The sequence below is a fragment of the Kazachstania africana genome, chromosome 4 (genome assembly GCF_000304475.1).
Source record: "Kazachstania africana CBS 2517 chromosome 4, complete genome".
NCBI lineage: Eukaryota > Fungi > Ascomycota > Saccharomycetes > Saccharomycetales > Saccharomycetaceae > Kazachstania > Kazachstania africana.
In genome coordinates this window covers 438,204-458,716 of record NC_018943.1, presented here as the reverse complement: position 1 = coordinate 458,716, position 20,513 = coordinate 438,204, and the positions used below count along the sequence as shown (strand labels likewise).

The 20,513-nt window shown below is 36.0% G+C and overlaps 9 protein-coding genes across 9 annotated transcripts; 6 read left to right on the top strand and 3 right to left on the bottom strand.

The window, feature by feature from the left end:
• Positions 1 to 251: 251 nt before the first annotated feature.
• Positions 252 to 1,175, top strand: PAN6 (pantoate--beta-alanine ligase PAN6; the record flags this gene model as incomplete). The annotated part of the gene is made up of 1 exon (XM_003956959.1): positions 252 to 1,175. The coding sequence occupies one exon, from the start codon at positions 252 to 254 to the stop codon at positions 1,173 to 1,175; it is 924 nt and encodes a 307-aa protein (XP_003957008.1).
• Positions 1,176 to 1,823: 648 nt separating this feature from the next.
• Positions 1,824 to 3,494, top strand: ATG32 (mitophagy protein ATG32; the record flags this gene model as incomplete). The annotated part of the gene is made up of 1 exon (XM_003956958.1): positions 1,824 to 3,494. The coding sequence occupies one exon, from the start codon at positions 1,824 to 1,826 to the stop codon at positions 3,492 to 3,494; it is 1,671 nt and encodes a 556-aa protein (XP_003957007.1).
• Positions 3,495 to 4,316: 822 nt separating this feature from the next.
• Positions 4,317 to 7,880, top strand: SLN1 (histidine kinase; the record flags this gene model as incomplete). The annotated part of the gene is made up of 1 exon (XM_003956957.1): positions 4,317 to 7,880. One exon carries the CDS (start codon positions 4,317 to 4,319, stop codon positions 7,878 to 7,880), a length of 3,564 nt encoding a protein of 1,187 aa, XP_003957006.1.
• A 370-nt stretch (positions 7,881 to 8,250) lies between these two features.
• On the bottom strand, positions 8,251 to 9,010 carry RPL40A (ubiquitin-60S ribosomal protein eL40 RPL40A fusion protein; the record flags this gene model as incomplete). Its single annotated transcript, XM_003956956.1, has 2 exons — positions 8,251 to 8,629; positions 9,003 to 9,010. 2 exons carry the CDS (start codon positions 9,008 to 9,010, stop codon positions 8,251 to 8,253), a joined length of 387 nt encoding a protein of 128 aa, XP_003957005.1.
• Positions 9,011 to 9,764: 754 nt separating this feature from the next.
• Positions 9,765 to 14,789, top strand: MLP2 (Mlp2p; the record flags this gene model as incomplete). Its single annotated transcript, XM_003956955.1, has 1 exon — positions 9,765 to 14,789. The coding sequence occupies one exon, from the start codon at positions 9,765 to 9,767 to the stop codon at positions 14,787 to 14,789; it is 5,025 nt and encodes a 1,674-aa protein (XP_003957004.1).
• A 196-nt stretch (positions 14,790 to 14,985) lies between these two features.
• MCM10 (Mcm10p) lies at positions 14,986 to 16,740 on the top strand (the record flags this gene model as incomplete). The annotated part of the gene is made up of 1 exon (XM_003956954.1): positions 14,986 to 16,740. One exon carries the CDS (start codon positions 14,986 to 14,988, stop codon positions 16,738 to 16,740), a length of 1,755 nt encoding a protein of 584 aa, XP_003957003.1.
• Positions 16,741 to 16,838: 98 nt separating this feature from the next.
• KAFR0D02200 (uncharacterized protein) lies at positions 16,839 to 17,387 on the bottom strand (the record flags this gene model as incomplete). Its single annotated transcript, XM_003956953.1, has 1 exon — positions 16,839 to 17,387. One exon carries the CDS (start codon positions 17,385 to 17,387, stop codon positions 16,839 to 16,841), a length of 549 nt encoding a protein of 182 aa, XP_003957002.1.
• Positions 17,388 to 17,772: 385 nt separating this feature from the next.
• RRD1 (peptidylprolyl isomerase RRD1) lies at positions 17,773 to 19,053 on the bottom strand (the record flags this gene model as incomplete). Its single annotated transcript, XM_003956952.1, has 1 exon — positions 17,773 to 19,053. One exon carries the CDS (start codon positions 19,051 to 19,053, stop codon positions 17,773 to 17,775), a length of 1,281 nt encoding a protein of 426 aa, XP_003957001.1.
• Positions 19,054 to 19,252: 199 nt separating this feature from the next.
• IMP21 (Imp21p) lies at positions 19,253 to 20,416 on the top strand (the record flags this gene model as incomplete). The annotated part of the gene is made up of 1 exon (XM_003956951.1): positions 19,253 to 20,416. One exon carries the CDS (start codon positions 19,253 to 19,255, stop codon positions 20,414 to 20,416), a length of 1,164 nt encoding a protein of 387 aa, XP_003957000.1.
• Between the last annotated feature and the right edge of the window lie 97 nt (positions 20,417 to 20,513).

The following is a 20,513-nucleotide window of genomic DNA, read 5'->3' as shown; positions in this document are numbered from 1 at the left end:
ATTATAAGAAGAGCATCACTTTCAATACCTGATTAGCGATCTTCGTCGTCAATACAAAGCTTCTAATGGGTGGTATGAAGATCCCCAGAATGATGGCCATAGTAGCTATTAAATATGTTTTCAGATCTTACGACCGGGTAATAGGAGACCCATGTGAATGACTTAAAAATGATGATAGCTTGTTGAAAAGCTAGATGATCGAGGACTTGAAGAGATTTTATATTGCTAGAAAAGTCATAACACAGTGCAAGATGAAGATTTTCCACAGTGTTGGGGAAGTAATTGAATGGCGTAAATGTCAAGTTGGGGATCGGAGAAATATCTCTGTGGGGTTTGTTCCTACAATGGGTTGCCTGCATAATGGGCATGCAACTTTGATTAAAGAATCCACTAAAGATAACGATTATACGGTAGTCAGTATATTTGTGAATCCATCTCAATTCGCACCTACTGAAGATTTGGACAAGTATCCTCGAACTTTAGAGAATGATATTAAATTATTGGAATCACTGAAGGTGGATGTATTGTTTGCCCCAACAGCTCGTGAAATGTATCCAAGAGGTATTCCATTGAACGTGGAGGAACAGAAGGGTCCATTTATTTCTGTTCTAGGTGTTAGTGAAATGTTAGAAGGCAAAACCAGACCAAATTTTTTCCGTGGTGTTGCTACTGTGGTGACAAAATTGTTTAATATTGTAATGCCAGACGTTGCCTATTTTGGTCAAAAAGATATACAGCAATTTATTGTTCTGAATTGCATGGTAAATGAGTTATTTTTCAATATTAAGCTGAAAATGATTCCCATTGTGAGAAACGAAGCTGGTTTGGCTCTAAGTAGTAGAAACAAATATTTATGTGATGAATCATTAGTTATTTCATCGAACCTATTCAAGGGGTTACAGACTGGTTCTGACTTGATATCAGTGGCCAAACAGAACAAGACAGTATTAAAGAGACAAAATGTTATTGATGCGATCAAAGCAACATGGAAACGATTTCTTGATTCGGGTGATTTCAGAATTGATTATGTATCAATTGCGGATTGGAATACTTTGAACGAATTGCAAGAAATTGAACCTTCTGATATTAAGATAGTCATTAGTTGTGCAGTTTACGTTACAGACAGACTCGATAAAGGCACTGTTGTCAGGCTAATTGATAATATTATCGTTTAGAAGTTTTTCAGATACATTTACTTATTTATAGACATCGTACGTATATATCCTTGACAATCGATATCCTGTTTTCGATTCCGAAACAAATTCCGAGCGATTGAAAACCAATCTCCTGAGAGACGGCTGTATCAACTTGCGATGAGCTAACATACCATTTGACCTAAAAAAAAATATATATACTGCGATGAACGACGGAAGCCACAAAAGAAACTTGTAGATTGTCATTGGCAAATTGATGCGGAGAATACAAAGGGCCCCACCACTTTCATACCCTGTCGAATGTAGTGCTGTTACTAAAAGAAAAGAATGAACAAAAGACTGGCAGACGGCTAACCCTAACTTTGGTTTCCAAGGTGCAAAAAAATTTTAAGGGAAGAATAAGAAAGTTCTTTTCTGGAATCTCCAATTTCCCTTCAGCGGACTCTTGCTTATTTTTGTAGTTAATCTTTCATATCGCTTTATGTTCATATATATATGCACGTTTAGAGACATTTTTTAACATAGCCTAAGAACGTACTTGTGTTGTATTTGTAAGCAATTAGGCTAATTGCTGGTTATTTCAACGTTTTTTTGTATTGCAGTGCTAAAAAAGGCCTAGGGGATTTTTGGGACGCCGACTTCTTCTTTGTAATTTCAAATTAATAAACGATGAACGTTAATAAAGAGCACGGTAACTTGAAGGGCAAAAAGGCGGAACCTTTGGAGGCACCGGTCACTACTATCATTACTAACAGCATATTAGATCCTCATCTTTCTGTCCTAGAGCTTCTGGAAAGAGGATTCCAAAATGTTCATGAGCAAGATGACACTATAATGAGCACTACTCCAAGGGATATTGCAGTTGAAATGGCTACCGTAAGGCTCAATAGTGAAGCAAGTGGCGTAAGCACACCTTCTGTTGGGGATATTATATCACAATCGTGGCATACTATTCAAAGGAGGGATTTGGAAGAATCCTTGCATAACAATTCAAATAAGCTTGTATTACAATCTGCTACTGCTGGAATATTGTCCTCCAGTGACACATCTGAAGAAGAAGAAGGGTACGATATTAATGGTAAGAAGAATTCACCACTACATTTGCAGCCAAAGCGCTTATGTGAACCTATAATACAAGACATATGCTCTTCGCATATGAATGTAGTAAAGCGTTTACAGTCCAGTCCTGTAAAGGCTGACAGTGACAAGATATGTACTGTTTCAGATCTCAACCGAAGAGTGCCATCTAACAATGCAATGACGCCTGATACTGAAGAGGAGGAAGAAGGGGAAGATTATATGACTGCGTCTAAAAGTCTAACTTCTTCGTCCACTTCATTTATTATGCCAAGACTCTCACTAACGAAAAAAGAGAGGCAGCAATTGAATGCAAACGAATTCAGAATTTTGATAGTTGGCAGATTGTCCTCTAAATTATTCAAGATGATTCCTCATAAATTTCAAAATCTTTTTCAACTGCAAAAATCGTATGACATCAATGAGTATCAGAAATTCACGGCTATATTAGTGGTAATTCAAGAAACAAGGGAGCTGATATCATTGCTAAATAGAATATCTAGGAGTGAGAAAGTCAAGAGACCATTGATTGCAATATGTGAGAAAGATGCTTTTCTACAATGTAAAAATGTTCTGAAATCATATCTTAGGAATGATCTTATAACACTTTTATATCAACCATTTGTTATTTCAAATACTGAAGAATTGGATAGAATGCTTGTTTTTCTTAAAGAAACATCAATTAAATTTTATGAGCAAGCTTATAACCCAAAAATACAGATCAAAGAGAAAGTACCAAATGACGGCAATAGAAATGCACCTACTTCATCTGATTTGACATTGTCCAAAGATCGGGTGAAGAATGACAAGCATCGCCATACTAAGGGAGATGGTAGTGGTGGATCCAAAAAAGGAAACGAACATGATAGAAAGCCAAAAGAGAATGAAGAATATAATAAATGGATTATTTGGGGAATTTCTTTATCGATTGGCGTCGGAATTGGTTATTGTATATCGTATTTTGGGTCATCACCATGGTCATCACTTGTACAGTATTTCAATCCCGAATCAGATTCAATCTCTGCAACAGTGCCAGTGCCGTTGTCAAATGAAAGTTTTGTTTTACTGCATGATTCAGATAATGATTCAGAAACAAAGAAGTATTTCTTCAAATCAATAAATTTTTTGAAGTATTCTATTAATAAAGTTAAAGTCATAATTAAAGACACAATTCGTAAACCGTTAAATGCATTTAGCTACTTGAATGGACTGAATACTGATGATGCCAGTAGCCTTCTAGCTCTAGGGTATATTTTAATTTAATATTGCCTCTAGAGCCGTACTTTCAGTTTTTTTGTAAATATAACATTTTGTCGCCTTCAAGACATTCTTAGGTAATGTAAAACTATTATTATATGTAATGAAATAGCGGGATACTATTATACATCTTAATAGAAAATTGAATTCTTTAAATAAGATATTCAAAATGCAATTAGTTTTTTGACCAAGTATGTAGCTCCTTCCAATTTTTCGGAGCTTGTTATATTACTTAAAATGTCACCTACTCAACTTAAGCTATGTAAAATTTGGCTAATTATAATTCGTGTGATCCGTTACGATTGGCGATACAGAGCAATGACTATATATATATCTAGAGGTGTGAAAGTACTCCACTTTCAATATGTAGTGAGAAGGGTCATGTTTTTGGCAAGCTGAAAATTATATATCTAGATATGCATTCTTGAAACATTCCAATGCACAGAAAAGAAGATACCACTAGCGTTTTATTTTTAAGCTTCCCCAGTCCTAGATCTTCATTCCTCACCCATATTCCTCGAAAAGAATATGTTCATTTGCGTCATTACAGAACTAGCAGATGCGATGACCTTCTTGGTGTGCGGCTTATCAAAATTATATTTTGCGGGTAACAATAACGCGTCTTATGCGCTATATTTTTCTTTGAAATGGCGAATATACCTGTATATAACATTTCTTTTACAATTCTGTAAAAGCTGGGAATACATTTTTCGAATAGTACATCTACTTATCTAAATCACTCCCTGAATATTCTGCAGTTCAAAGGTGACGCTATTTCATTCGTTTTGACCTATTAAAAGAGAATAGGTGACTTAAATCCCGATAATCATGGTCGCTAGAGTATTTGCCAGAAAAAGGATTTCACAGAGATTAAAGCGCCTAGCACATCTCAATACCAAGCCTCCCTACAGGATCAGTATAAGGACACAATTAATTGCTGTAGTAAGTTTGGTTGCTATCCTTTCCTTATTGATTTTAGCAGTTACTACAGGTGTATATTTCACTTCCAGTTATAAAAATCTAAGAGCGAATCGTCTTTACATTGCTGCACAGTTAAAATCCTCTCAGATTGACCAGACACTAACTTATTTATATTACCAGAGTTACTGGATTTCGACTAGAGACACTTTACAAGATAGTCTTGCAAATTTTGTTGCGGGAAATAAGTCATCCTCTAATTGGGAGTCAACAGAAAGCGTTTTAGAAAAGTTTTTAAGTTCTTCTGATTACTTTTCAGCAGTAAAAGTATACGATGAAAATTTCGATACTGTTTTAAGCGTTACAAACAATGGTACAGGAAATCAGATTGCAGCTGATGTGCTGGAAAAACTATTTCCGCTTTCTACTAACATTCCTCTATCGTCTTCCTTGGAAACGACTGGTATTTTGACTGATCCTGTACTGAATGGGACATCTTATTTAATGTCCATGTCATTGCCAGTTTTTGCAAATCCATCCATTATTCTAAGTACCTCAAGAGTGTATGGTTACATTACTATTATAATGACAGCGGACGGTCTTTTAAGTGTGTTTAACGACACAACTGCTATAGAGAAGTCTAATGTGGCTATTGTATCAGCTGTTTATAATAATCAATCTGAGTTAGATGCGTATCATTTGGCTCTTCCTCCATATGGGTTTACCGCTTCTGTGACAGATATAAACTTCCAATTGAAAAACAGCAGTTTTCTCAATGGGGCATTAAAGCAAGGAAAAGGAGGATCTATAAAAAAGACACATTTCTTGTATAACAAAGCTGTTGCTGTTGGCTACTCACCGTGCTCTTTTGAACTGGCAAACTGGGTTTCGGTTGTTTCACAGGCTGAGTCGGTTTTCTCAGGCCCTTCAACGAAACTTACAAAAATTATTGCCGGTGTAGTCGTAGGTATTAGCGTTTTTGTCATGTTGGTTACTCTACCATTGGCATATTTTGCAGTCAAACCCATAGTAAGGCTTAAGAAAGCCACTGAAATAATTACTGAAGGCAGAGGGCTACGACCAACGACTCCAGGGTCTGGATCTGTAAGTAGAACAAGTTCCATGAGACGTGAAAAGTCACCCAGGACGTCTATAGTCAGTTCTCGAAAGAGTACTGCCACTGGTAACAGCAATAGTCTCAATGAAAACTCGGCATCTTTATCTTCCCATCCTATGGTGCTCACCTCAGAAAATGTACTTGTAACAAATCATTCAGGTTTATCCCGTATTCCTGTAAATATGAACCAAGAATTGTTAGACCGTGCGTCTGCTTCAACTGTTAACACTCTGACTATCGATTCTAATGATAGACTCTCAGAAAGATCGAAACATTTAATCACATTCACAAATCTTACAGAAGCAAGAGTTCCAATTGCTCGTAAATTATTTTTCGATGAATTGTCAGACTTGACTGAAACTTTCAACACTATGACTGATGCATTAGATGAGCACTACACATTATTAGAAGATAGGGTTAGAGCTAGAACAAAACAATTAGAGGCCGCAAAAATCCAAGCTGAAGCTGCTAATGAAGCTAAAACAGTATTCATAGCCAATATCTCACACGAATTGAGAACTCCATTGAATGGTATTTTAGGTATGACAGCAATTTCAATGGAAGAAGAGGATATTACTAAGATACGAAGTAGCTTAAAGTTGATTTTCAGATCTGGGGAATTATTACTTCATATTCTGACTGAATTATTAACTTTCTCTAAGAACGTTTTGCAACGAACCAAATTGGAGAAAAGAAACTTTTGTATTACTGATGTTGCACTACAAATGAAGTCTATTTTTGGCAAAGTTGCAAAAGACCAACATGTCAGACTCTCCATTATTCTATCTCCTAATATAATGAGAACTATGGTATTATATGGGGATTCTAATAGAATCATTCAAGTGGTTATGAATCTAGTGTCTAACGCACTGAAGTTCACTCCAGTCGACGGTAAAGTTCAAGTCAAGATAAAACTGCTTGGTGAATACGACGAAGAATCAAGTAAAAATTCAAAGTTTGAAAAAGTTTACGTGAAGGGAGGCACAGAATTTACAAGCATACCAGCGGAGCTTGCTGCTTTATCAAAGAGGGAAAGTACTGCAGGTTCACACTTTAGCGGTTCCAGTTCTCATATAAAGGAAAAGCTTGACGGTATACCTGCAAATGTTTTTGCTAGTGATTCAGACTCTGATGATCCCAGCGAAGGGACAACAATCAATACAAGTCAACAACGTACCTCTTCCAATGAAGATTATGTTGATAATATATCAATCGCTTCTACAAGCACAAGCTCTTACGACGATGCAATTTTCAATAGCCAGTTTAAGAAAACGCCTGATTTATACGAGGATGAAGACGGCAATTTGGGGGAAGAATTATCACAACAGAAAACGTGGGTATTCCGCATAGAAGTCATCGATACAGGTCCTGGTATTGACTCCTCTTTACAGGAATCTGTTTTTGAACCATTTGTACAGGGTGATCAGACGTTATCCAGACAATATGGCGGTACTGGTTTAGGTTTATCCATTTGCAGGCAACTTGCAACAATGATGAATGGTACCATGACCTTGGAAAGTACGGTAGGCTCAGGGAGTAAATTTATATTTACTGTTCCATTGACTCAAACGAGAGTTATTAAACTAGATGAAAGCGAACATCCTTATGAAGATGAGTTTAATCCGAAAAGTAAGATGAACAGGAAAGTCAAATTTAATGTTGCAAGAAGTATTAATAGCAGAAGATCACGTTCTTCGCTTATTACCTCGAACAGTAGTAGAATCGCTACTGTTAGAGAAGAGTCACGTCTGGAAACGCGCTCGAACCACTCGGATGTTAGTACTTCGAATAAAAATGAAAGCGCCAGTCCACAGCCTGAAAGTGGTAGTAATTTGAATTTAGATCGACCATTTTTACAAAGTACTGGAACTGCTATTTCTTCTGCGAATGTTCCTACAGTTGCCACATTAGGTAAAACCTTGAATGTTTTGGTTGCAGAAGATAACCATGTTAACCAAGAAGTTATAAAGAGAATGTTAAGCCTGGAAGGCGTCAAAAACATTGACTTAGCCTGCGATGGTCAAGACGCCTTCGACAACGTAAAATCTCTAAAAGAAAGGGGAGAATTTTATGATATGATTTTCATGGACGTACAAATGCCAAAAGTCGACGGGTTATCCGCTACCAAAATGATACGTAATGATCTGAAGTACGAGCATCCAATTGTGGCACTAACTGCGTTTGCTGATGATAGCAATATTAAGGAATGTCTCGACGCCGGTATGGACGGATTTTTGTCCAAACCTATAAAGCGACCACAACTGAAGACCATTTTGCTTGAATATTGCCCTAAGGTAGATTCAATGGGAAGAGCAACTTCCACTGGTGAAGAAAGTAAGCATACCAAATCGAATTGAAATTAACGTATGCAATGCATTTGGTATCCACTGTAATAATATTATTTCTGCATATATCTACATATATACATATTCAATTTTTTGAAGTATATCTATAAACGCTCTCATTACTCTGAGCTGTGCATGTACCTGAACATTAAAACGTTCTTGGGAGAGAGGCGTTCTAATATAATAATGCAGCATACTAGATTAAGACAGTGATTATAAAATTAATAATCTTTAAAACGATATGATAATTACAAAAAAATATTAAGAGTATAAACGTAAACCGATTTAACAAAGTTCTTATACCATTTTCGTAAAATAGATTCTAGTGATAATTACCTAAATAGATAGAAAAAATAATAAATGAATAAATATGCGAAATCAATTATTTTAACTTCTTCTTTGGGCGTAATTGGTTGGTGTGACCACACTTTCTCTTTCTACAGTTGGTAGCTCTTGGTGGTAATCTAGCGTAACATTTACGGCAGACAGATTTGTCACAGTTGTACTTAGAAGCTAAAGCCTTTAAGGAAGGTTCAATGATACCACCTCTTAATCTTAAGACTAAGTGTAAAGTGGATTCCTTTTGGATATTGTAATCGGACAAAGTTCTACCATCTTCTAATTGCTTACCAGCGAAGATTAATCTTTGTTGGTCAGGTGGAATACCTTCTTTGTCTTGGATCTTAGACTTGACGTTATCAATGGTATCAGAAGATTCAACTTCTAAGGTAATAGTCTTACCTGTTAAAGTTTTAACGAAACTGTTATCATAAGAGTTAATAATGTTAGTATAATGATTATTCAGGACGCTAAATGAAAGGAATATGGTTGAAGCAATTTTTTAAGCATAATAACATGATGAGTTTTATTAATATTTATATTAAAAGTATCTTTTGCGATTACTCATTTATCTTGCAAATACTTCATCAAACTTAAGAGAAATAATCTAACTCCATCATTACTTAATATTGACGGTTCCAAAGTCCATTCTCTTTCCACATCACTGGTATCAAAACAAAATTTCTTTTATTATATGTCATTACAATCTTGCTCTTATTCAATCAATACGCTTTTTCTAACCATTCTAACCATATGTTCCTATTCATATTCAAATAATAGCACTATTCTCCATACATTTGCATTTTTCAACTCAAACCTTTATGGTACTTGCTCCTTGTATGTGTGTTATTATTACTAGTTGAATAGCCTTGTTTTATCATAAACAGCTTCGCTTACCCAGGCGGGCCTCTCACAGCGTTTGATTTTCCCTCAGACGCCCTCAGCTTAGAGATTGGTCCTATCCGCGTATCCAGCCAAACATTAGCAGCCATACGAGCATTGGCAATACTAAGGAGGAGATTGCCCCTCTAGGTCAGGAGACCTAGGCTGAGCTCCCGTAGAAGTTCCCACCGTAACGGTTTTCCCATGCTGAAACTTGGGCTGGATCAAGTTTCCCAGTCCAAGGAACTCTAACAGAGTTCCTCAACATCCATGCCGACTCACTTCTCCTGTATTTGCAGCTCCGTCCGGCTTCAAAAAATAATCAAAAAAAAGTATTTTTAGAAAAATTTCAATTGAGAAACCCAGACAACTGACAAGGTATGGATGTTGAAAACAGTCAAACCAAGTTACCGTTACCCTCTTCAAAAGAGAGATGGATCCCAATTGCGAAAAAAAAACAGTAAGACCGCCGGGCAGGTTAACTACTATAGCCATTAGCATATTACTTCTTATAGTCAACTACCATAGGATTAGTGAGATTTGAAAAGAAAGATTGCTGTTCTTTGTTAAGAGATTTGTTTCACTCAATAAAGGTTGTTAATCGAAGTGACTTGAAAGCAGGAAAGTTTACGTTGGTTCTCCGTTGCTGTAGCCTGTTTTTTCGATATTTAAGAAATGGCAGACACTGACAGTACTGAACTTGCCAAGTTCTTAGGTATCTCTGACATTGAACTTTCCAATATAAATACTGAATTGAGGTCAAAGCTAGAGAGCAGTGTAGACAATCTGATAAAGGAAAAGTTAAACTTGAAGTCTACTATTGAAGAAACTGAATCGACTTACAAGAATAAGATTAAGAATTTGGAAGATGAGATAAATATTTTGGCTAAAACTAGGGACATTTCTGGGCCGATTCGAATTACAGGCGTGGAGGCTCAGGCACCCAATAATGCTACTTCAATATCTAATATAAATGACGAAATTCTTACATTACAACGTGAATTAGAAAGGGCTAAATCTGAACATCTTATATCGCAATCAGAAGCTGAGAGAAGCCTAAAGCAATCAGAGTTAGTTAGAGAACATAATCAATGGCTAGAAGAACACCTTGTTAAGACAACAGAAGAATTGATGACGCAGAAGCAAAGCATATTGAAGATGGAAGAGAAAGATCAAGAAATTGATAACTTAAGGCATGAGGTAAGTATATTGAAAAAAAATAATGACTTGCTATTAGGCAAGAATCAGGAGCTTTCAGAGAATGTACAAGAGAAATTAATAGAAATAAAACAGAAAAGTGATGACTATAGCACTAAACAACAAGAATTTTTGCATGAAATAGGCTTGAAAGACCGTATTAACAGCTCTTTGGAAACACAATTGAAAGAAATACAGCAAGAAAAGTCAATACAGAATGAAGATAACACAAGTAGAGCCGAATCTCAAAAAATCATGGAGCAACTAATTGACACTAGAAAACAACTAAAAGATTCACGAAATGAGTGTACCCGCCTTAAAAGCTATGTCAATGAATTTATCAATGATGTCAATGGAGAATATTCCTCGAGTTCTTCTCTACTAAAGAAAGAGCTTCTGAAAGTCAAGGAACAAAAAGATTATCTGGAAACCCAAGTTGAAAACTTTATAACAGAACTTGAAATTAAAGTACCCGTAATTGATTCATTAGAAAAGAAAAACAAAGACTTAGAAAAAGAACTCTCAGATGTTACCTCACTAGTGGATCGAATTTCCATCGAGAGAGAGAGTTTAGAGAAAGAATTCCAATCTTTTAAAAGAAAATCCGAACACAATGATGGTATGATACAGACTTTGACGACCCAAAGATCTGATCTTGCACACCAAATTCAGTTTCTCTTATTAATTCTCGGGGAGCAAGCCACCACAAATGCTTTACTATCAAAAGATGAAACAGATTTTATTCGGAGACTCACTGAGAATGATACTTATGCTAGAAACAATGATTCCCAAAGTATCATATCCGAACGATTGCTGAAATTTGCTGATATTACTGAACTACAAAAGCAAAATATGGACATTTTGGCAACAGTTAGACATTTAGCGGGCCAATTAGAAGAACAAGAAAAATTGCGCCAAGCTGACCACCACACTATCGAGAGGAAAACTTTAGAGGAAGCTAAAAAGGCACTTTTGGATCTTCAAGAATATACAAACTCTCTGGAAAGAAAGCTTGAAACTTTTAGAAAAGAACGAGATGTTTATAAGCTACTTTCAAAGGGTAAATCTCCTAGTTCTAATAAGCCTTCAGAGTGTAATGATATTGATAAACATACTACTGGAAAATTACAAAACGAATTACAACAAACTAGAGAATATTTGACTAAGGAGATTGAAAAATTGACCAGAACTAACAAGGATATTTTGAACAAAAAGAAAGAATTAGAATATTCAATGAAAAAAATGGAATCTGCTAAAGAGTACGCAGAAGGTAAAGCAGAGCTAATTGAAAATAATTTGTTAATGCTCCAAGAGAATAGAAAATCAGTACTGGAACAGAACGACCATCTTCAACAACTTCTATCGCAGAAAGAAGCCAAGTTAGCTGAACTTACGCAAGACCTTCATGAACTAACGTCACAATATAATCTTCTACAGATTCGTTTTACAGACACTCAGTCCCAGTCAAATTCGTTAAGAACACAGCACCAAACAACCCAAAAAGAACTATTTGAAGTTGTTGAGGAAAAAAATGCTCTAAAAGTAAAAATACATGAATTAGAAATATCAAGAAATGAATGTAAAGGAATTCAAGCAACAGTAGAACTGAAGTTGAATGAGAGGCTGACAGAGTACCAATTGCACGAGCAGGATTTATTGAAGATAATTGAAAAGCAAGAAGATCAAATAAGAGATATGGAAGTAAAACGAGCTGAAGAGCTCAACTGGTATCAAAAAAACTTCCCCACCCAGACAGAAACAGAAATTGGTCTGCCAGTAGACATGAAAAAAGAGGGTGAAACGGGACGTCAATCGAATAGAGATACGCTTGAATCACAAAAATCTGGCTCGCCGGGCTTTACAGATTTAGGTACAGATAGTTCGGTTAGAAAGTCCACGTCCTTACCGGTGATGCAAGTAGGAAGGACAGAAGAAGAATCGAAGGAAGCAAAAAAATGTGACGCTTTAACAGACTCAAGTCAAGTGGTTGGATTGCCTGAAAATGTTACTAAAAAGGAAAAAGACTTAATCGCTCAAATAGAACAATTAGCAAGCGATAAGAAAGAGCTCAAAACCTCATTGCAAGCAATTAGAGCAGAATACCAACATTTACATGACCAACTTCAATTAGAAAAGAATTCATTCGATACAGAGAAAGCTTCTCTAAATAACGAATTGGATAAAATTATGGAAAACAACAGTCTTACCGAAGTGGCCAAGAAAAGTTTGGAGGACGATTTGCATGACGTCGAAATGAAATTAGAAGAAGAAAGGCAAAAACATGAGGAAACTAATGCCACATTGTCAGAGAAAGAACTATTATGTGAAAAGATGATAGAGGAAATTTCAGGTTATAGGGAAGAGTTAAGCAAATCTGCTGAGATGCAAGTAGATATTCAGCATACAAGGGAGTTAGAGGATTTGCTTGATTTGGCAAATAAACGAATTGATGATTTATGTACCCAGAATAACTTGCTTCATGAACAGCTAAATGCCACGTTGGATTTGGAAGATACACAGAACAAAGATGATATTAAAGACATAATAGTTTGCATGAAGCGGGAAAGAGATACTCTCCAAAAAAAACTGGCAATCGTTGAAAGAGAAGGAGAAGTACTAAGGGAAAGGTGTGCTGGTCTAAAATCGGAACTTGACGCAGTTTCAAAAGGACAACAGTGGCATAACCTCCCTCTCTCTAACCTTCTGACAGGACATGAGAAGATTCTGGATGAGTTGAAGGAGGTTCATCTCTTGAGAGAAAATAACGTCTCATTACTTACTGAAGTTAACCAATTAAAGCATGATAACTGCATATTAAACGATGAGCTCTCTCAAGTGAGGAAACTTAGCGGCCCACTACAAGATCAAAAAAATAATACTGAAAGATATTTCAAGGAGAAAGATCAAGAAATTTCTCTATATAAGGATGAGATTGAGCGTTGGAAGAAACGTTGGCAGCAAATGGTACACAGACAGGATGACACCCTAGGTTTAGAAGCAAATTTCAAAAACGAAATAGATTCACTAAAAGGTCTAATAGAGGAAAGAACGAAGGAGAAAGAGAAGCTAAGTGAGAAGTTTCAGTTGCTGAAAAAACAAGCTCATGAAAAATTGGACGCTAATAAAATACACATCCAAACCCTGAATAATGACCTATCAGAAATCAAAGCCTCCAACTTACAACTAGAGGAAGTAATGAAAGAAAAAGATAAAAAGATAAGGGAGATAGAATTGACGCTAAAAGAAAATTTAGAGAAATTTGACAAGGATGAAAAGCTTGTTTCAGAGAAAACTTTCAAGGAAAATGAAGCCAAACTTAACAAAACTATTACTATGCTTCAGAAACTGAATGAAACATTGAACCAAGAAGTAGTTTCTTTAAGAGAGGAAATAAATGTTCTCAGGAAAAAAGACGATGAAACAAACCAATTAATTTCTACAATGAAGCTAGATTTTGAAAGAGAAAAGGACCGCTTAATTGAGGAGAAGGTTAGGGAATTGAATGAAAAATTCGAATCGGGGAGAAACGAGGTATTATCCAAACAGAGTGAGAATGTAACTAACGATAATACCGGCTCGAATGTAGATAAACTTAAGCAGGAATTACGAAAAGATTGGGAAGAGCAGACTTTGCAAAGGATTGAGGAGGCCAAAGAAAATCTAAAGAGACATATAAGGCTACCATCAGAGGAAAAAATTCAACGTATTATTGAAAAAAGGCGTGCCGAATTAGAAAGTGACTTTGATAAGCGTGTTGAAGAAAAGGCTAACTTAATTGCTCTAGCTGATAAAGCTGACATGTCACCAGATGAGCTAAAGCAAAAAGTTAGAAGGGAGCTTGAACATGCGATCGAACAAGATCTGCAAGCTAAACTTGAAACTATAAGAACAAAGGCATTCGAAGAGGGAAAGCGTCAAGCAGAGATGAAAACAACATTACTTGAGAGAAAACTTTCAAAACTAGAATCACAGGTAGCAAAAGATAACGAGTCTGGCAGCAAGGTTAGGAAGTCTATATCTGGACTAACAAAAATAGACGTTAATTCACCACAGCTTTACAAAGATAATACTGGCACCCGAACTGAAGCTGTACTGAAACTGAGACCCACCGCAAAAGTGGACTCAGGTAAGGATGTGTCCAATGATTCAAATCCATTTACATCTCCAACACAAGAGCTTTCCAAGTCAAACTCACCTGCTGCATTACCCATAGTTCATATGGCTCCTACGTTCAGTTTCACGCCAGGTAAATCTACTGGGACCGTTAATAAAGAACTGAATAAGACCGCACAAGCAACGTTTGGCGCTCCAACTTTCTCCAATTTTGGAACCTCTACGGCTTTTGGAGGTTTTTCTGGTTTTGGCAAGACTACAAATGATCAAAGTGGTTTCAAGCCTTTTGAAGCACTCAAAGAAATCGATAACGAATCGATAAAACGTCCGGTTTCTGATGAAAAAGAGGATGACTTTTCAGAAAGTAAGAAGCCAAAAAAGACAGAATGAACTGATTTCAACCGTGATCTTCAATATCAATATTTATGTAAAAATACACATGTAAAATAATTTGTATTATTATTCGATGATATATATATCTTCATATCCTTTTCTTTTATGACGCGCGTATTAGAGGATTTACGAAACAATTTGGAAAATAAATTCACAGTGACATTTCAATAGACGAAGGCAATAACTGAAGACTATGAGTGATCCTCGAGAAATTGCGCCGAATGATCTGTACCAAAATATCACACCAGACAAGGAGGATGCTCGGAGAATTGAGTTGGAATTAGAGAAAATAGAAAATGTTAAAAGAGATTTACTTGAACGTCTGCACAGGAAAAAAATTGAAATAGAAAGAAGAGACCCTAACTTCACAGGTGTGCAGGTTCCTGCCTCTCCAGTTAAAAAACATGAACTCCAACTTGTTGAACAGAAGGATCAAAAGTTGAAGAATATTAACCGTTTCGAAGAAAGCAATGAAAATCCTAATGAACTTTGTCTACAACAAAGATTCCAAAAACAAACAGCCAGGCTAAATGATTCGAATGCTTCTACAGAATATTTTATGGAGAAGTTTCGTGATGCCAAAAGAAAGGAAAAGGTTCATATTGAAAAGCATGAAAGTATGATGAAATCAAGGGTACATACTTTTAATGGAATTGAACCCAAGAACGAGTACCAGCATGTAATAGTGGATGAATTAGAGCAGTATTCAAATCTTTGGATAAATAAGCGGTACACACCGGTTTCTAACCTGAAATCAATGTTACATGAAGTTAAAATTTTGAGACTGAATAAGCTTTTTGCGAAAGTACGTCCTCCAAAATTCGAGGAACCTCAATATTCCAACTGGGTAGTTGTTGGTATAGTATCTGACAAAAGTGATATTAAATTTACAGCTAGTAACAAACCTCAGAAATATCTGAAATTTACATTGACGGACTTTAAACATAAGGTTGACACATACATATTTGGAAAGGAAGGTGTTGAAAGATACTACAATCTCAGGATTGGTGATATCATCGCCGTCTTAAATCCAGAGATCCTTCCCTGGAGGCCATCAGGGAAGCAGAACTATATTAAATCATTCAATCTTCGTATTTCTCATCCTTATAAATGCATATTAGAAATTGGCAAAAGCCGGGACCTTGCCAGGTGCCCAATAGTGGTAAGGTCGACAAGTAAGGAATGTGGTGTACCAATAAACAAGAAAGTGGATAGATGCTGTGAATATCACAGAGAAATGGAAATTAGAAAAGGCCCATCAAAGAGGTTAGATCTAAGTGGGCAATATGCACTTGGTGCTCCCACTAAATTAGAATCACAGCCAGCCCTATATAGGGGACACACAGCTCAGAATGTGAAAATACAGAATTTCAAACTAACACCAAGTTACTCTCAAAATAATCCTCATTTGATTGATAAATATGGAGAAAAATCTAAATTCTTTAGTAATAGGAATGCTGCGAAAGCATTCTTTGATGATGAATTTCAAAATCCAGATATGATTAGTAACCTAGATAATAAGAGAAGGAAAATAATGGAACAACGGAAGTCTAATGTATTAAATCGTGAGCTTGATCGACTATTGAGGAAGGATCAAGATCTTGAGGGCAAGACGAGAGAGGAAGTTGAAAAGATGAAACAAACTACGCAACGTACCCTACAGAGTGGTTTATTTCAGAAGGTAGGCTTTGATCCCACTGGTGGTAAAATTAGCAGGATTTTGAAAAACAAGGAAAGATCAAAGGACGGTGAACCGAAGTTTCTGAGCCAAAAAGATCGTACTGTTGACGATTTGATGGCATTCAAGAAGGAATATATTATTTTGGCACCATCAAAGGTTGACTTATTAAACAAAAAAAACAAAAGAGAGAAGGTGTGGCAGGAAAATTTTGGCCAGAACAAGTCGAATGATAATAGTGAGAGTGATAGCGATCTTGAAATTGTATAGAGATAAATGATAGAGATGTGAAGTGTATATATTCTTTGATAGTTCAAAAATGCATGTTTGGCACGATAATGTTACAAGTGGTTATTAATAGAATATTATTATTGTAAAAGTTTCCAATTTAAGCACCAAATTAAAGTATCATCCAATCTGAATGAAATCTTTGAATTCAGCGCCAAATGGGCTCCAGTGAAATTGTCTACGCTGTTAGTCCGAAAAGTGAGTGGCTTATGCAATATATATCGCATAGCTTCATCAGTTGAAGGTATTATAAGCATCTCAGTTGAAGAAAGACGTCTGGCAGAGGCAACTTTTATAAGTAAATCATATTTTTTATTGTTTTTACTCACTGTAACCAGAGCGTTTAAATCCCACAATGATTTCTGTAGACTGATAGCTAGAGAAACGGGTTTATTACATTCGTCTAACAGGTTCAGATGCGGTCTTTCATTCCAGTGCCTAGCGAATGTCATTTTTTTAACTTCGGAATTATTCAAGATAGTTATAACTTGAGTTCTTCCCTGAGTTTCTTTTGAATTCTTTAAACAATGAGTCGAATTCATTGACGATTTGATGAATTCAAGATTTCGACGTGTATGCTCAACACAATTTTTATTAACATCATATCTAGATTGTAGTAGTGCTGTCATATTTATAGCTTTGTTCTGGGGCTGCACTTGACAATTTTTATTCTTATCGTTTTTAATCTCAGAGGTCAAAAGGCTAACAGAGAGAGATTTGGAACCACTCGAAGAAAGTTTTTTTTTACTACTTTGGAATCCTCGTAGATATTGAACGTGTGCTTCTTCGTAGTCCTCATTGAGTTCAGGGTTGCCAGAGTGATAACCTTACTTCAGCAGTGAATGATTAAGTGGTTTGTTCATTTAATCTTCGGGAAATCTTACTTTTCAATATTTTTAGGGCTAAAAAATAAATATAGGGCTCGTCAAAATGAGAAATAGCATACTTACATTGTAATAATGAGATAAGCTCCTGTATAAACATTTAAAATAGTATATAATGACGATTGCGTAATTATGTCCTATGAAGAATATTGTTAGTGTCTGAACCACTTGTGTTCCTGTTTTGGTTAGAAGATTGTGAGTGCGGCCTTGATAGGTAAGAGTTGATGACATTAGTGCTGGGTGGTTTCATCTCTCTCGAATTCTTGGACAGTGATGGTGGTCTGTGCATTGACATCTTGTAATTAGGATTCATGATAGGAGATTTCGATGATCGTGCTAGATTGAAACTGGCCATAGTTTCGGTACTTGAAGGCATCATTGTCATGATTGCTGGATTAGGTGACTCGCCTTCACTATGTTCGAAAACTGGCAAGTCTTTGCCAGAATTGTTATCCTTCCATGGGAAAAATCCGTCGCCAAACCAAAAATGCTGTACTACTGGGAATTTATTCAATACTTCATCGTTGTACATCTTAAGTAAGCCTTTCAATACTTTACTCCAGGATTTGACATTTTTGGAGATATCGTATAGTATCGGTGAATGTTCATTGAATGGACCCTTCTTGACAGTGAAGATAAAGTTGATTGCTTGACAATATAGATTATTTTCCTTATGTTCTGCTACAACATCTTTTTTCAGTATATCTTTTGGTGCAAGGTGACTTATGTCTGAGATGAGCTGTGAACTTCCAAAGATATAAGCGAGATGGAAATGATCATCTAAGCCCCAAACTCCGTGTGAACCAGCAGGCTCCAATGTATAGGTTAAAATAAGTTTCCTGGTCAAATTATAGTACGATTGCCAGATGAGTAGAAAATCATCGGCAGTCATATCTTGTAGCATTCGTATCATATCTATGCAGCTAATGAATGCTAAAAATGAAAGTTCATGGCCTGTTCCATAATCCAATCTAGTCTTGGAACCGAAAGAGTTCAATAGATAATAGTTTAATTCGTTAAACATATTTTCGTTTTCAATGGTAGAAAAGTTATCAATAATAGTTTTGAGTTCACCCGGTAAGTATGAATTGATCTTATCATGCCATGTCCTACAGGATAAATTACCAAATCTTCTTGGTTCTATGAGGGGAGGAGTTTCGTCAATGAATTGTGAACATTTATCCAGCAGATCTAGTATGTATCTAGTGATTGTCATGGTAATGTTTCTAGAAACTGGTAACGGTACCCCTCTGACCAAATTGATATACTTATTAGTAAAATACTTCAATCTATAATTTGCAACAGAGTGTTGGAAATATTGTGTTGTTTGACTGTCAAAAATTCTCTTTGCTGGTATAGAAAATTTGCTGGCAAACGGGTCCACTACTGGTTGATCATTGGGCAAGTTCATATTACTTTAAAATGATAATGTTCCGTTTATAGCTGCTTTTCTTATAATATAACTGACATATATAATCATTGTAATATTTTGACGATGATTATTATTTCTAAGGACGAGGGAGAGACAGAAAAGGATATACGATATACTTTTCATATACAAGAAATACAAAAGGATTTTAATAGATAATTATATAAGAGCTGAAGACCCAATGGTGGATAATCCTAATAATAAGAGTATATTGCTGACAACACCGGACGGTACGCAGGCACCGTTACATGCTGTTGAAAGTAGAACGACGAAGGACTCGTCACCATCACCAAAGGACGAATCGATATTACATAAAAATGCCACAGAAGTGCAGTTTAATATAGACAGAGGTAGATCTAGATTGAAGAAACAGCGTAGCAATGCTAGTACTAGTCAGAGCTTTTCAAGATCGAGGTCTAGATCAAAATCATTTTCTAGGAACTCAAGCAAAGTTAGAGAGGAAGAATTCTTAAAATGGACAGTATTGAGGCAGGACCCATCAATGAGGTTGTTCAATGCGAATGAGAAACTCAAGAAGAAGGAAGGTACGTATGATAGTGATGAGATTTATTCTTCTGAATCGGTAGAAGATGAAGACAAGGGAGATGATGAAGATGAAGATGAAGATGAAGAGTCTGAGGATTTTGAAGAGGAAGAATCGGATGAAGAGCAAGTTAGTGATATTGATAATGAAGTTGAGATTGATGAGAAACTTGATTTTGATTTAGGAATGAAAGTTTTACCAAATTTCTGTGTAAGTATCAATGAAGTGTTAGAATCAAGAAAGCCATGGGTTCAACAGTATGAAAAGGAGATTGAGAGTGTGTTACCTGATGAAACGACCAAATTGGATGAAATTGAAGATGGATATATTCGCGCTATTGATCTTGTCACAAAAGGTGAAGGATCCAGTAAGAATGGGGATGGACAATCGTACATATTATTCATGGATCTATCGAGCGAATCGATCTATGCATTGACATACGTTATGGGTTGTGTTATAAATAATGGAGACACTTTGTATATCGTCAATTGGGAATCCACTTTGAAACATATTGACGAAACGATCATTTATAATAATTTGAAAAGAGTGAAGAAAATGACATTGCATTTATTTGATTGTATAAGTGGTGTCATTGATAATTTGGACGTCATCATAGTGTCGTTGACACATCCGTATCCCAAGCATCTATTAAGCGAAATGATTTATGGATTAAAACCCATGGCATTATGTTGTTCTCTATCAATTATGTTATCAACTTTACAAAACTTTGTATGTTCCGTGCCAACGTTAGTCGTTCGAAGAAAACTGAAAAGATCAAAACGTAGAGGACTGACAGACTGATGATCTTCAGTATATAATAAACTACATATGTCAGTTTTAAATCGTATATGCCTAAAGAGATGATCATGACAGGAAAAAGCTGCCATTCTTAGCCCTA